At 39.1% G+C, this 15825-nt stretch overlaps 1 protein-coding gene across 1 annotated transcript; it reads left to right on the forward strand.

The window, feature by feature from the left end:
* LOC104710331 (protein MIZU-KUSSEI 1) lies at positions 14581 to 15475 on the forward strand. Its single transcript, XM_010426913.2, has one exon. It carries the CDS (start codon positions 14666 to 14668, stop codon positions 15473 to 15475), a length of 810 nt encoding a protein of 269 aa, XP_010425215.1. The 5' UTR covers positions 14581 to 14665.

The following is a 15825-nucleotide window of genomic DNA, read 5'->3' on the forward strand; positions in this document are numbered from 1 at the left end:
GCGGAGAGATCGTTGCCAACAACAACAAAATCGTCCACATAAACAAGAATGTGAAGAATAAGACCATATTGAATAAACGAAAAAAGTGAGTAGTCCTGATATCACTGCTTGAAGCCAAACTGTTTGAGAGTAAAGGAGAGCTTGGCGAACCAACAGCGCGGAGCCTGACGAAGACCGTACAAGGACTTGCGTAGACGACACACTTTGTTAGGATCAGAGGATTGAAAACCAGGAGGTAACCTCATATAGACCTCCTCATGAAGATCACCATGTAGAAAGGCATTGTGAACATCTAGTTGATGCACCTCCCAATCCTTAGCAGCAGCAACAGCAAGCAGATAACGAACAGTAGTCATCTTAGCGACAGGCGCAAACGTGTCCTTAAAATTGATACCTTCCTTCTGATGGTTGCACAAGGCAACGAGGCGAGCCTTGTGTCGCTCCAAAGTACCATCAGAATTAAATTTTAACTTATAGACCCACTTACAACCAATAGCAGTTTTGCCAGGAGGGAGATCCGTGATATCCCAAGTATGATTAGCCTCAAGTGCCTCAATCTCAAGTCGCATAGCAGTACACCACTCCTTGATAAGAAGAGCGTCTTTGAAATGTTTCGGCTTAGGACTATCAAGAATGGAGGCCATAAACGCAATATGGTTCGCTGTAAAACCAGAGTCAGATAAACACTGAGTGATAGGATAAAGAATCTTACCAAAAACCGTAGACGAGGACGGAGATGGAGGCGGTGATGGAGCTTGGGAGTGAGAAGAGTGTATATTTTCGACAACATAATCTTTAAGCAGAACAGAGGGTTCCTTCTGCCGGTGTCCCTTACCTAATAATTCGGGTAATCCAGGAGATAAGGAGGTACTCTCAGTAGGAGATGGTTCAACCGAGGGTCGAGGAGAAAGCGGTGGAGTTACCGGAGATGAGGGTTCAACCAACGGTGATCGAGGAACAGGGACGAGAGTAGGCAAATCATCAAGTACAACCGGAGGAGATGAGCCAGTTACCGGCAGAGATAAGGCAGTCACAGGCGGAGGAAGCCAGTCATCATCAGCCGAAGAACCAGAAGATGGTGGTGCGGGTGACACGACAATCTGGTTTTTGAGAAATGGGAAGACATTTTCTTGAAAATGAACATCTCGACTAATCAAAAACTGTTCTTTTTCGAGATCATAGAGACGCCACCCTTTCTTGCCGAAGGGGTAACCGACGAAAACACATTTACGACTGCGCGGACCAAACTTGTCTTTATCTCGAGCCCGATGATGAGCGTAGCATAAACAGCCAAACATGCGTAGCATATCATAGGAAGGACGTTTGCCAAACAAAACCTCATATGGAGATTTTCCATTGAGTACCGGTGTAGGAGTGCGATTAATCAGATGAGTGGCCGTAAGTATGCTTTCACCCCAAAACTTAACAGGGAGATGACTGTGAAATAAACAAGCACGAGCGACATTAAGTATATGGCGGTGCTTACGTTCCACACGGCCGTTTTGTTGTGGAGTATCAACACAACTTGTCTGATGGACAATTCCATTGTCCTGAAAGAAGGATGTAAGGCACATAAATTCAGTACCATTGTCACTCCGAATGGTCTTGACTTGTTTGCCAAATTGTTTCTCGGTCATGACACAAAAATTACGTAGCAAGCGTGAAACTTCAGATTTTTCAGACATGACAAACGTCCATACCGAGCGAGAGTAATCATCAACAACAGTAAGAAAATAAACAGCACCACATGTAGAAGGAGTGTGGTAAGGACCCCAGACGTCGCAATGAATAAGGGAAAAACAATCCAATGTTTTATTAGAACTTTCATGAAAAACTTCGCGAGTTTGTTTGGCCGGGAAGCAAGTATCACAACTTTTAATATCATTAAGACTAGAAGAAGAAGAATCACACTCTGGTAAAGAAAGCAAAACACTTGCAGACGGGTGTCCTAGTCTACGATGCCACAGAGCTCCATTAGACGCCATATCCTTTGTAACTCTGTTAACTTGTGCAGCAAGGATCCCGGTAAAATAATACACTCCCTCACGCTCCTCACCGCTCCCAATCAAAGTCCTCGTAAAACGGTCCTGCAAGAAACACAAGGCATCAGTAAAGATGGCAATACAACCGGTCTGTTTCAAGAGCTTAGAGACAGAGATGAGAGTGCAGTCAAAATTAGGCACATACAACACATCCGAAAGTATATATTTGTCGTTCAAAGCTAAGGAACCACGACGAGTGGCACGCAAGCCCCGACCATCAGGAAACATAACCGCAGAAGGTATAATGTCAACAACGTCAGTTAACAAAGAGCAATCACCAGTCATGTGATGAGAAGCTCTAGTATCAATAATAACATCATTAAGATGAGTATTACCGGACAGTTTTTCAGAAGTGGTGTTGGGTCGTTGACTTTGAAGAAGTGTGATTAGTTGAGCGATTTGATCATCTTTGCCATTGCTTGAAACATCGTTAAGACGAGCACTATTGACTCGACCACGTCCACGACCTCTCGCCGGGCGACCTCCACGTTGAACAGGAAGAGAAGAGGACTCATGACCAGATGTGTCTCTAGTATCAGAAGGAGTACGAGACACATGATTGTCAGTGTACCAATCGGGGTAGCCATGAAGGAGAAATCACTCCGACTTCTCATGACCCTGTCGACGACAATGAGTGCAGTGAAGAGTGGAGCGGTCACGAAAACGAGTGGTGACAGCAGCATCTTGAGGAGAATCGGGTTTGACATGAAACCCAACAGCTTCAGGCTTGGTAGTGTCCTTCAAACGGGCAACATTCAGATTTTGTTCTTCACGAACAACACGAGCATAGGCCTGGTTGAGAGACGGTAAGGGATCGCAATCCGAAATCGCAGAGCGAATGTTGCTGAAACGAGGCAGATCGAGACCAAACAAAAATTGATGAACTCGATCATCTTCGCGTTCTTTTGTGATATCAGTAGCAGCTTCACAACGACAAGCGCGAGTGGTTTGGTAATTCTGTAGCTCTTCCCACAGCTTCGTCAACCGGCCATAGTACTCTACTCTAAAACAGAGTGACCATCTTGCTTACACATCGCAATTTCATCTTTCAAAACCTGCTTTCGAACTCCATTACCAATGGAGAAACGCACACGAAGATTTTCCCAAAGAGAGGCAGCATCGGATACAAAGGAGACAGTAGAACGGATCGGAGGATCGATTGACGTTCGTATCCACCCAATAATCATAGAGTTGGCGGCGAGCCAAAGGCTCAGTTCAGGATCTGACGACGGCTTTGGAATAGTACCATCGATAAAGCCAAGTTTTTGCTTGGCTTGAAGAGAGTTTCGAAGCTCAGTGGCCCATTCCGGATAGTTATCTTCACGTAGAATAACATAGGATATGAGAGAACCCGGATTGTCAAAGGCACTGAGCGAATAAGGAGTCGGAGAACTGGTGACCAGTGTACCGGTGGAGGTAGACGTAAGCTGACCCGAGGAGGCAGATTCAAAAGACATCTTAGAGAAGAAAGAGAGAGAGGGTAAAACGGAAGAAAGAGATGCGGCGGCTGAACACAGCGGCGGCTAGAAATAAAATAAAGAGAAAGAAGAACAAGCGGCGGCGGTAGCAAAAAAAAATTGCGACGACGGCAGCTGTTTAGGTAAAAGTGGTTAGCTCTGATACCATGAAATATTCTGTAAAGGTTGGTTTTATTCATTCTCATAAGTGTTGTATTTATGCATACAAAGTATTCCTTTTCCGATAAGATCGTATCTAACTAAGAATATTGACATGTATATTCATATATCCTAATAGATACCATTCTCCAAAATTACCAATTAGTTTTAAGGTGAATTGTCTTTATCTTTTCTCGTGTCTTTTTTTTTTATATTAATTGTATTAGAATGCACACTTAATCAAACTACGCAAATGACTAAAAAAAAACTAAGCAAATGACAAAATTTGAACACGATAATACAAGACCTAACACACTTGGAAGGAGGTACTAAGGTTGCTTGATGGCAAAGTCATAGACAAAACGAAAACTTTTCTCGTTGGATACACACTTCAGAACTTGATACACTCTATCTTGAGGGAGAAGAATAATCGACGTCATGGGGAACAACCATCGCCAAAGGAGAAGATTATCAAATTGATCGACAAAAATGTGAGGAATCGGTTGAGCACAATAGCCAATGGGGAGACAAGCATCCAAACTTGGTTTCTACAAGGCTACATTGAAAGAATTTTAAAATTTGGTTTTTCCTCTGTTTTAAACTGCTAAGACAAAGGCTGCACTAGCAATGTTAATACGTTTTTTTTCTTTTTTAATATAGTTTGACATTCGATTCCAAAAAGAATAAAATACCTAACACATAGAATGATAGAAAACTTAAAACGATCAAAACTGAATTCAAATGGTGTAATTAAATAACTTATAGTATAAACCCAAGTGTCTGAAATCGAGACTGGGCTTTATACTGGCTTGGGCCAACACAACGAAAATATCTACTTTCTCTCACGTGAATCATGTGATTTTCTTCACAAGATAAGCCTTGTGGTACTAGTTACTAGTTAGGTAGGAATTTTCATGCATTCGGTGTCTCTAAGTTAAGTAATTGGCCTCTAGCTACAATGTATCACATCATCCAACTTTTTATTAATTTTACTGAAATTTTTCAGTCTATAATCGATAAATTGTTTACAATGGAAAGGATTATACTTTATATTGTTAACATGCGTTAAGAATTATGCTAGCGTATATCTTACAGAAGGATGAGCTGTTGCGTGCGACTTACTAATTTCGTTTTGAAGTATTTTAACGACAAACAATTGGAAAACAAAATGTGGGCTTTCATGGCTCATTTGTGCATTGGACCTTTAGGCTCCTAATTTATTCATCATGTTTTACGATTTATCTTGTTTTCTGCATGCACATCTCATTTATTGATAAAATGATGGATGATGTATTTTTCAAGTGGCGTTAGTGTATTGATTTGTTATGTGTCACATTCCAAGTTGTTAGTGAACGACATTCGATGTTATCGTTAAGCCAAACCTTTGTCTGTTATACCCAAATCTAACGAACGCCCAAGGTTCTCCAATCATGTTTTCTTATATTAATAAATGTTACATTTTGTAGTTGTATGTTTACTACTTGGTCGTCTAGAGAACGGGATAGTAAACCTATAAGATACATTACTACTTTGGTTATATTGATTTTTCATAAAAGTCGTCGTATTTGGTTAGCTTTTGTTTGCACTAGTTCAACAGTTAGTTGCTTTACGAAGTTTGGTCGGTCCCAGTTTCCAGAATTAGCTGTAACAAGAAAAAAATAATACAAGTTATTTATGTATAATTTTTGGAGTAATCAATATACCCTAAATATTCTTTATAAAAACAAAATTGAAATGGACGGTAAAGCTAGCCGACCAAATATTGCAGTGATCAACAGTGTACCAACCTCTTCCTAAATTAGAGAAATATGTGTTGAGTTATACTTGTCTTGCAAGATCAACCATGAATACCAAACAAAAATTACAGTTTGATCTATTAAAATTTAAAAACACTCTGCTTTAGTAATGATACTAACTACGGTACATATATGTTCTATACTAATATTATGTTTTATCACTATTCCAAGAAACATATTCTAATGTATGAAAAGAGAATAGCTACTGACAAGAGACAACTTTTAATTGGTTTCCTTGACAATGTGATGCTTTTTTTTTTTTTGATGATGCTTTAATCTATTGTTTGACAGTTTAGAACAGAATTTATATATTTTGTTTTATTTTAGTTTTTCATTATATATTTTGTTAAATAACTCTTGTACGGAAAAGTCTAAATCACAGATCTTTTTTTGCCTTTACATGATTTTCAGCCATCTAAAAAAAAATAGTTTAAATAAGCATTAAAATTCGAGAACCATGTTTTATACATTTTTCTGAAATATTCAATAAAAATGTGAAATAAGCCAAATATTCACCTTTTTGTGATAAAGTCATAAAACGTTTCGCTTTTATTGGAACACACTACACAGTGAATGAAGATAGTAGAAATTGACATAAGTTACTGTGGAGACAAGGTGAAACCGTGCTGACCAAGCTATGACAAGGCAAGACAAACGCACTCCCAAGCTTAACTCAAGACCTAATCATGATTGGTGTAAACTAAACTATGGTTAGGTATGTTTTTAGGACCACACTTGGAGGAAACGGACACATTGCAGAATAGAGCATTGTACGGTTTGTCCTCTAGTGATTCCAAATGTTGCAGAGGTGTTTGTTCTCTTGTGCAACCGCGTCTTTGGTGAGCTGGACTAGCGACCAAAGGTTGTTGTAGACTGCTTTAGGTTAGGGCACGAGGTCTGAAGATGTCGCCTATAAAAGGAACATTTAAGAGAGATTGCAGTCACGGTTGTGAGTGTGATAGAGAGAGTAAAGAGAGAAAACTTGTAATAGCATAAACTCATTATAGTTTTCTCTAAGTATAGGATATTACAGAGTGTGCTCTAAGTGCTAGTGAAGGGCATTAGAGTGGATCACTTGTAGTTCCTATTGTGTTCTCTGTCTGAAACTAGTGGATTCCGAGTCACCGACTCGGCCAGACGTAGCTCCCTCGTTAATGGGAGTGAACTGGATAAATTTCGTGTGCGTGCTCCTGCCTTTATTTTTCTTTACTACAACTCTCTGTTCTGTCTCTCTCTGTTCCTCGAGAAATCTCTTTTGTTCTTTTCACACAACTCTGTTATTGGTTGTTCGGTCTCTCTTTCCCAAGGAAAGTCGACACCTTTGCTTTGAGAAGTCCTAACAAGTGGTATCAGAGCTTTGGTTCGTTGTTCACGGTTTTGTAGAGTCCATCAACACGGAGAACCATGTCATCGGCAAGGATAGAGGTTGAAAAGTTCGATGGTCGTGGAGACTACACCATGTGGAAAGAGAAACTCTTAGCTCACCTAGATATTCTGGGTTTGAGTGTTGCTCTTAAAGACGAAGAAGCAACGGTGGAAAAAGCTTCAGGTGAGAAGCTATCGGCGGAAGAAACTAAAGAGGAGAAACAAAAGTCAGAAGCTCTAGAAGAGAAGAGGAGAAAGGCTCGCAGTACCATTGTTCTAAGTGTATCTGACAGAGTCCTGAGGAAGATCAAGAAGGAGCAGACCGCAGCTGCTATGATAAACGCTCTGGACAAGCTATACATGTCCAAAGCTCTTCCCAACCGGATCTATCTTAAGCAAAAGCTATACGGCTTCAAGATGTCAGAAAACCTGAGTATTGAAGGTAATATCGATGAATTCCTTCATACTGTAGCAGACTTAGAACACACCAACGTGATAGTTTCTGATGAGGATCAAGCCATACTACTGTTGATGTCGCTACCAAAGCCTTTTGATCAGTTAAGAGATACACTGAAATATGGTTCTGGAAGGACCACATTGACGTTAGATGAAGTTATTGCAGCTACTTACTCAAAAGAACTTGAGTTTGGGTCTAACAAGAAAAGCATCAAGGGTCAGGCTGAGGGTCTCTATGTCAACGAGAAAGCAGAGACAAGAGGAAGAACTGAGCAGAAGGAGAAGAACTCCAAATCTCAAAGGTCTAGAACTAAGTCTAAGACCAGGAAGGGATGTTGGACCTGTGGAGAGGAGGGACATTTCAAAAATTCATGTCCCAACAAGAACAAAGCTCAGTCTGAGCCCAAAAATCAAAACGGCAACAAAGGTGGCTCATCAAGTGGGAAAGGGAACCTGGCTGAAGCTTCGGCTCTCTATGTTTCAGAAGCGTTGTCGTTTACTGATATACATCTAGAAGACGAATGGATTATGGATACTGGCTGCAGTTACCATATGACTCACAAGCGAGAATGGTTTGAAGATTTAAATGAAGAAGTTGGAGGATCAGTAAGAATGGGAAACAAGACGATGTCTAAAGTATTGGGAATTGGCTCTGTTAGAGTCAAGAATGAAGATGGCCAGACTGTTCTACTTGCGAATGTGAGATACATTCCAGACATGGACAGAAACCTCTTGTCACTGGGAACGTTCGAGAAAGCTGGAAACAAATGAATCAGAAAATGGGATTATGAAAGTCAAGGCTGGGAACAATGTTCTACTCACAGGAAGGAGATACGACACTCTCTACTTGCTGCAATGGAGACCTGCAACAGCAGAATCACTTACCGTAGAGAGGAGATCAGATGACACTGTTCTTTGGCATCAAAGATTGGGGCACATGAGTCAGAAGAACATGAACCTCTTACTGAGGAAAGGGCTTCTCGACAAGAAAAAAGTTTCCACTCTTGAAACTTGCGATGACTGCATTTATGGGCGATCAAAGAGAGTGGGGTTCATGCTGGCTCAGCATGATACAAGAGAGAAGCTGGAATATGTTCATTCTGATTTGTGGGGAGCTCCATCAGTGCCACTTTCTCTTGGTAATGTCAATATTTTATCTCATTTATTGATGATTACACAAGGAAAGTGTGGGTTTATTTTCTGAGAACAAAAGATGAAGCTTTTGAGAAGTTCACTGAGTGGATTAATCTGGTGGAGAACCAAAGTGACAAGAAAGTGAAGACATTAAGAACCGACAATGGACTTGAGTTTTGCAACAGGCTGTTTGATGAGTATTGCATGACTAAGGGGATTCAACGGCATCGGACGTGTGCCTACACACCGCAACAAAACGGTGTTGCAGAGCGCATGAACCGAACCATCATGGAGAAAGTCAGAAGCATGCTCAGTGACTCTGGTCTCCCAAAGAAATTCTGGGCAGAGGCAACACATACGGCAGCCATTCTCATCAACAAGACACCATATTCAGCTCTCAACTTCGACATACCAGACAAGAAGTGGTATGGTAATCAACCTGTGTACAGTTATTTGAGGAGATTTGGGTGCATTGCGTTTGCACACACTGATGATGGAAAACTAAGTCCTAGAGCGAAGAAAGGCATCCTTGTGGGATATCCTATAGGAGTTAAAGGTTACAAAGTTTGGCTACTTGAAGATAAGAAGTGTGTGGTGAGCAGAAACGTTGTTTTTCAAGAGAATGCATCATACAAAGATGTAGCAATGAGGAAGGAAACTGAAATTGAAGAAGGAGATGCACCTCCCACCTCTTATCTAGACCTTGATCTTGACAGTGAAGAGGTTGTCACCTCAGGTGGAGCCTGTACGACTCATCGAGACGTTCAGTCACCTGCAAGATCGAACCCTGCAACTCCAACACATCATGATACAGTTGAAGACGTGGAGGCTGAAATAGATCAGTCACCACTAAGTTATCATTTGGTGAGAGACCGAGCTAGGAGAGTAGTCCATGCTCCTAGACGCTTTGATGATGAAGATTATCTAGCAGAGGCTATCTACACTACTGAGGATGGTGGTGAAGTGGAACCATCCAATTACAGCGAAGCTAAAAGAGACTTAAACTGGGAAGAGTGGAAGCGTGCAATGAATGAAGAAATGGAGTCGCAAACCAAGAATCACACTTGGACAGTGGTCAAGAGACCAATCAATCAAAGAATTATCGGGAGCAGATGGATTTACAAGTATAAACTTGGAATCCCTGGGGTTGAAGAACCAAGGTTCAAAGCAAGATTGGTCGCCAAGGGTTACGCTCAACGAGAAGGAATTGACTACAATGAAATCTTTGCTCCCGTAGTCAAGCACGTTACAATCAGGGTCTTACTCTCCATAGTTGCTCAAGAGGATCTTGAACTAGAGCAACTTGACGTTAAAACGGCGTTCCTCCACGGAGAACTGAAAGAGAAGATCTATATGACTCCTCCTAAGGGTTTTGAGTCAATGTTTCAAGAAGATGAAGTTTGTCTTCTTAATAAGTCACTGTATGGGTTAAAGCAAGCTCCCAAACAGTGGAATGAGAAATTTGACATGTATATGTCAGAGATCGGTTTTGTGCGAAGTGAATATGACTACTGCGCATATGTAAAGGAGCTGGGAGATCAGTCTCTGATCTATTTACTCATCTATGTAGATGATATGTGATATATCATGGTTTTTGTGGTTTTAAACCATGATATAAGGAGTCTTTTAGTGTCTTTTCATTTGTTTCTAGATTGTTTTTGAGTCTTTACAGGTTTTTAGCATGAAAGGAGCAAAGTGGAGCAATTTGGATCAGTTTGGAGCAATAATACGCAAGAAATCAACTTGGAATCGATCAATATGTTGGTGGCATCCAAGAACAAAGAGGCCATCGTTCAGCTGAAAAAGGAACTAAGTCTGAAATTCGAGATGAAGGACTTAGGAGCTGCTAAGAAGGTTCTGGGCATGGAAATTGTCAGAAACAGAACAGAAGGAACACTGTGGTTGTCTCAGGAAGGTTATTTGAACAAGATTCTGGAGACATTCAACATGAAAGAAGCCAAGCACGTATTGACTCCACTGGGAGCTGAGGTCAAGATGCGTGCAGCAACAGAAGAAAAATTGGCTCGGGACGAAGACTACATGAAGTCAGTTCCCTACTGCAGTGCAGTTGGAAGCATCATGTACGCCATGATAGGTACACGTCCCGACCTTGCTTACCCTGTTGGAGTTATAAGTCGTTTCATGAGCAAACCTATCCGTGATCACTGGCATGGGGTCAAGTGGGTTTTAAGATATATCAAGGGCTCATTGAAAACAAAGCTGCTCTATTAGAAGAGCTCAGATTTCAAGATTGTTGGCTACTGTGATGCTGATTATGCTGGTGACTTTGACAAGAGAAGATCAACCACGGGTTTAGTGTTTACTCTTGGAAGAAACACCATCAGTTGGAAATCTGGATTGCAGAGAGTCGTCACTCTTTCAACAACAGAATCAGAGTATATGGCTCTCACCGAAGCTGTTAAGGAAGCTATTTGGCTTAAATGCTTGTTGAAAGAGTTTGGTTATGAGCAAAAGAGCGTGGACATCTTTTGTGACTCTGAAAGTGCTATTGCACTCTCCAAGAACAGTGTACATCATGAAAAAACGAAGCACATTGATGTTAGGCTTCACTATATCCAAGAAGTGATTGCAAATGGTGATGTTGATGTGGTGAAGATTTCTACAGAAAAGAACCCTGCAGATATCTTCACAAAGATACTGGCTGTAGGCAAGTTTCAGGCTGCTTTGAACATGCTACAGATCAGGCCTGAGTAATATAACTCAGGGTAACCGGGTCGGGAATCCTACAACTAGTTTCAGAAGGTACTCTCTCTATACTACTCGTGCAAGTTTACTTTGGTCATCATGATTTCAGGTGGAGATTTGTGGAGACAAGGTGAAACCGTGCTGACCAAGCTATGACAAGGCAAGACAAACGCACTCCCAAGCTTAACTCAAGACCTAATCATGGTTGGTGTAAACTAAACTATGGTTAGGTATGCTTTTGGGACCACACTTGGAGGAAACGGACACATTGCAGAACAGAGCATTGTACGATTTGTCCTCTAGTGATTCCAAACGTTGCAGTGGTGTTTGTTCTCTTGTGCAACCGCGTCTTTGGTGAGCTGGACTAGCGACCAAAGGTTGTTGCAGACTGCTTTAGGTCAGGGCACGAGGTCTGAAGATGTCGCCTATAAAAGGAACATTTAAGAGAGATTGCAGTCACACGAGGTCTGAAGATGTCGCCTATAAAAGGAACATTTAAGAGAGATTGCAGTCACGGTTGTGAGTGTGATAGAGAGAGTAAAGAGAGAAAACTTGTAATAGCATAAACTCATTATAGTTTTCTCTAAGTATAGGATATTACAGAGTATGCTCCAAGTGCTAGTGAAGGGCATTAGGGTGGATCACTTGTAGTTCCTATTGTGTTCTCTGTCGGAAACTAGTGGATTCCGAGTCACCGACTCGGCCAGACGTAGCTCCCTCGTTAACGGGAGTGAACTGGATAAATTTCGTGTGCGTGCTCCTACCTTTATTTTTTTTTACTACAACTCTCTGTTATGTCTCTCTCTGTTCCTCGAAAAATCTCTTTTGTTCTTTTCACACAACTCTGTTCTTGGTTGTTCGGTCTCTCTTTCCCAAGGAAAGTCGACACCTTTGGTTTGAGAAGTCCTAACAGTTACTTTTATTGTGCCAAATGCCAACAGTATACAAACATGAAACCAATAGTTCGTCACAATATTCATAACCAAGTCTGCGGAAACCTAAACTACTTGAATTTTTGTTCCCATTGAATATAATGTATAGAGAAATTCTTCAAAAATATCCCATTTTATATTTTTTTTTTCAAAAATATCACATTTTAAGTTATCAATCCAAAGATACCACAAAATATTTTTTTTTTCCAAAAATACCACAAACATAAAAAAAAAAAATTTAAAGATGTAGAATTTATTTTTCTAGGTTTGGGTAGACAATTTTAGATTTAAGGTATAGGTTTTAGGGATAAGGTTTAGTGTTTAGGATTTAGGTATAGTTTTAAATATTAAAATTTTAGTTTAATTTTGTGGTATTTTGAAAAAAAATTCATTTTTTATGGTATTTTTGGAAATAAAACTTAAACTGATATCTTTGGAAAAAATAATTTATTTTAATGGTATTTATTAGAGAGCTCGGTTTCAATATAAATTGAGTGATCCTATCAAAGTTAGAGAGCTCGGTTTTATAGTATAAAATCTCTTAGCTGTGATTTATGTAACATTACTTCCTATATTCATAGGCTGGCGCGCATGCGTTATCTTATTGTTAAGTCATAAGTAGCACCAACAAGACAAATGGTACACCAAATTCCATCATATTATTTTCACAAAGTCAAGGATTTTGACGTTAAATTTTGTAATTATTTTATATCAATATGATGAAAATAAAAATAAAGAAAAGCATGCTTGTTGGTGTAGTGTAGGTGTGTGAAAAAAACAACACATAGACAACGTTTGATTGGTTCGATGTTGCCGTAAATGTCCCATCCTTTTTACGCCGAAGATGTGACAATGATGTGTTTAATGTAGGTTCTCTTAATTAAAATCGTTAGTTTTTATTTAAATTTGAAATTAGAGTACGAATATTTGGTCATCAACATTAACCTATACAATAAAAATAAGACGTCTAACCACATAAAATTAATAATTAATATACAGCTAAAAAACCGTCTTAATAAGAGAGAGTAACTTTGTTGTCAAAAAAAAAGAAAGAAAAAAAAAGAGAGAGTAACGTTACATAAATCACAATTCTAACAATTTCGTATGAATTTTGACATTTTGCATCCTCCACGTCCAAAATAATATATCGTTATAACACTGATATAAACGACCTGGTTTCAGTTTCTACTTTCTTCTACCCTTGGATGACCTCAAATATACTATAAGAAGAAGAAGAAAATGCGTTTTTTGTTAGCGACCAAGAAACATTGCGTTTATGGTAAGATTTTATAACAAATTAATATGTGTGTTTGAGTGAAAAAGAGTGGACTAAATTGTCAACTCTGTAGCCCCACTATAGATGAGACATTGATTGAGATCCATCGCACCCCTTCTTGTCTCCTTCAAAACTAGACTATATACACAAATATTTACTGGATGTAAATTAGACTATATACACAAATATTTGTGTACAGTTGTTTTAAAAAAGGGATGATCTGATATTAGTTGTTTTAGACTTACCAATCGTAGTTATTTATCTACATCTTGTTGTAACAATATTTTAGTGTTGTGTTTTATTTTTTTTGCTGTTACAAAGGAACATCTTTGAAGTGATGAAAAAATTTGACAAAATAGAGTAAAAGATAGAAGTTACTTGTACTTTATATTGAGTGAATGAAAAACTTTTCCTATTCTTTTCCTCTTTTATCCACAATTTTTATTTAGTCAGAACTCAAAACCTATATATGTATATAGGGTGTGTGTGTGTATGAAAGACAAATTGTAAATGTCGATTTGGTGTATGATGTGTCTTATTCATAAGTCCCAATGAAGACAGTCCTTAATCTACGGTTAGGTGGTGGCTGCTCACCTTCCTCCTCTCTTCCTTTTCTTTTTTCTATCTCCTTTCGCATCAATCTTTCTCTTTAATTAACACAACCTCTAAAATAATTCTTTAGCTCTGCAGACCAATATTTCTAATTTTAATTTATGATAATATAAAAAAATTCTTTAAAGTTCAAGGAAACGGGACTATTTTTATCTTTAGTTGATTCATAAATTAGTCAAGTGCCCATATCTTTACATTCTCTTGCATGTTAGCATTTATAGTTTTAAACATAACGTTACATTATGAATATACATTGAATAAAAGAAAGACTCAAACGTGTGAAATTATAAAGCTACGACAGAAAATATATTATTAAAATACATGAATTTGGTGGATATATTAAAATTTGAAAATAAAACAGTAGAAATGACATAAAACAGTAAAATCTTCAAATATTAGCTTAAAAATGTAGTTAATTATTGAACAAAGGTTCATACGTGAAATATATCCACCTCAATAAAATAATCATACGTGAAACAGTCCAAAAAAGAAATAGAAAAGTGAAAACAGTAGAAATGACAGAGAGATAATACAAAAGGTCAAATATAATTTCTATAAAAATGTAATTTAAAAATTAAATAGTTAAATCAAATCAGTCCCCACAAAAAACATTAAAAAATTCCATTAAAGATCAATATAAGAGAACACATGAGAGTCCAAACTTCATTCAATTCAAGTCTCAGTTCCAAGAAAGAAACAAAAAGTTTTGTATATTCATTTAAAAGAGATCATGAAGTCAATCTTAGCCAACACTTCTCTCGACTCTTCATTCTCTCTTTCTAAACGTTACTTCAACTGGAAGAAGAAGAAAGTTCAAGAAGACGACGACGAAGAAGAGGAAGAAGAAGACGACGATTACAACCACAACGAAGAGAAAATCTTGACCCGTTTCAACTTCTCCTCTGACCCGACCCGTCCGGATCAGTTCAGTACCCAACAGATGATGAAGAAGAAAAAAAAGAAAAAGACTCTCGAAAAGATCCGTTACGCTCTCGGGTTCTCTAACTCGGGTCTGGGTTTCCGGGTCGTGGGTACTTTATTCGGTAACCGCCGTGGACACGTGTACTTCGCCGTACAAGATGACCCGACCCGTTTACCCGCGGTTTTGATCCAGTTACCAACTCCCACGAGCGTTCTCGTACGTGAGATGGCTTCAGGGCTAGTGAGAATCGCGCTGGAAACGGCGGCGTTTAAGACGGATACGAAGAAGAAGCTTTTGGAAGAGTCAACGTGGAGAACGTATTGTAACGGTAAGAAATGTGGTTACGCGGCGAGGAAAGAGTGTGGAGAAGCGGAGTGGAAGGTGTTGAAGGCGGTCGGGCCTATAACAATGGGTGCCGGAGTTTTACCGGCGGCGACGACGACGACGGTGGAAGAAGAAGGGAATGGAGCGGTTGGGTCCGAGAAAGGTGAGCTCATGTATATGAGAGCCCGGTTCGAGCGGGTTATCGGGTCGAGAGACTCCGAGGCGTTTTACATGATGAACCCTGATGTGTCAATTGGTGGACCTGAGCTTAGTGTGTATTTTCTAAGGGTTTAAGTGGGAAAAAAGAATATAAGATAAGATTAGTAGTATATGATTAAGAAGGTAATATTTGACCAATTTAAGAATGTGTTTTTGATTTTGGGCTTTTGTTTAAATGATGATGTTCAACTTGTCATATTGGAATTTATCTTTAATGATGTTCCAAAAGATTTGTGATCAAAAGGTGAAATTGTTATCTAGAAGACTAGAACTAGAAGCAATGTAATATAGATGAATCTTTTCTTCTTTTAAAAAAAATTGGTCGTATTTAAAACAAAGTGTAATTACATTCCAAAAAATGGGTGTCGGTTGACAAACAGTTTGATTAAACCGACGGTACAAAAAAAAAAAAAAAAAAAAAAAAA

Source organism: Camelina sativa, chromosome 9 (genome assembly GCF_000633955.1).
Source record: "Camelina sativa cultivar DH55 chromosome 9, Cs, whole genome shotgun sequence".
Taxonomy (NCBI): Eukaryota; Viridiplantae; Streptophyta; class Magnoliopsida; order Brassicales; family Brassicaceae; genus Camelina; species Camelina sativa.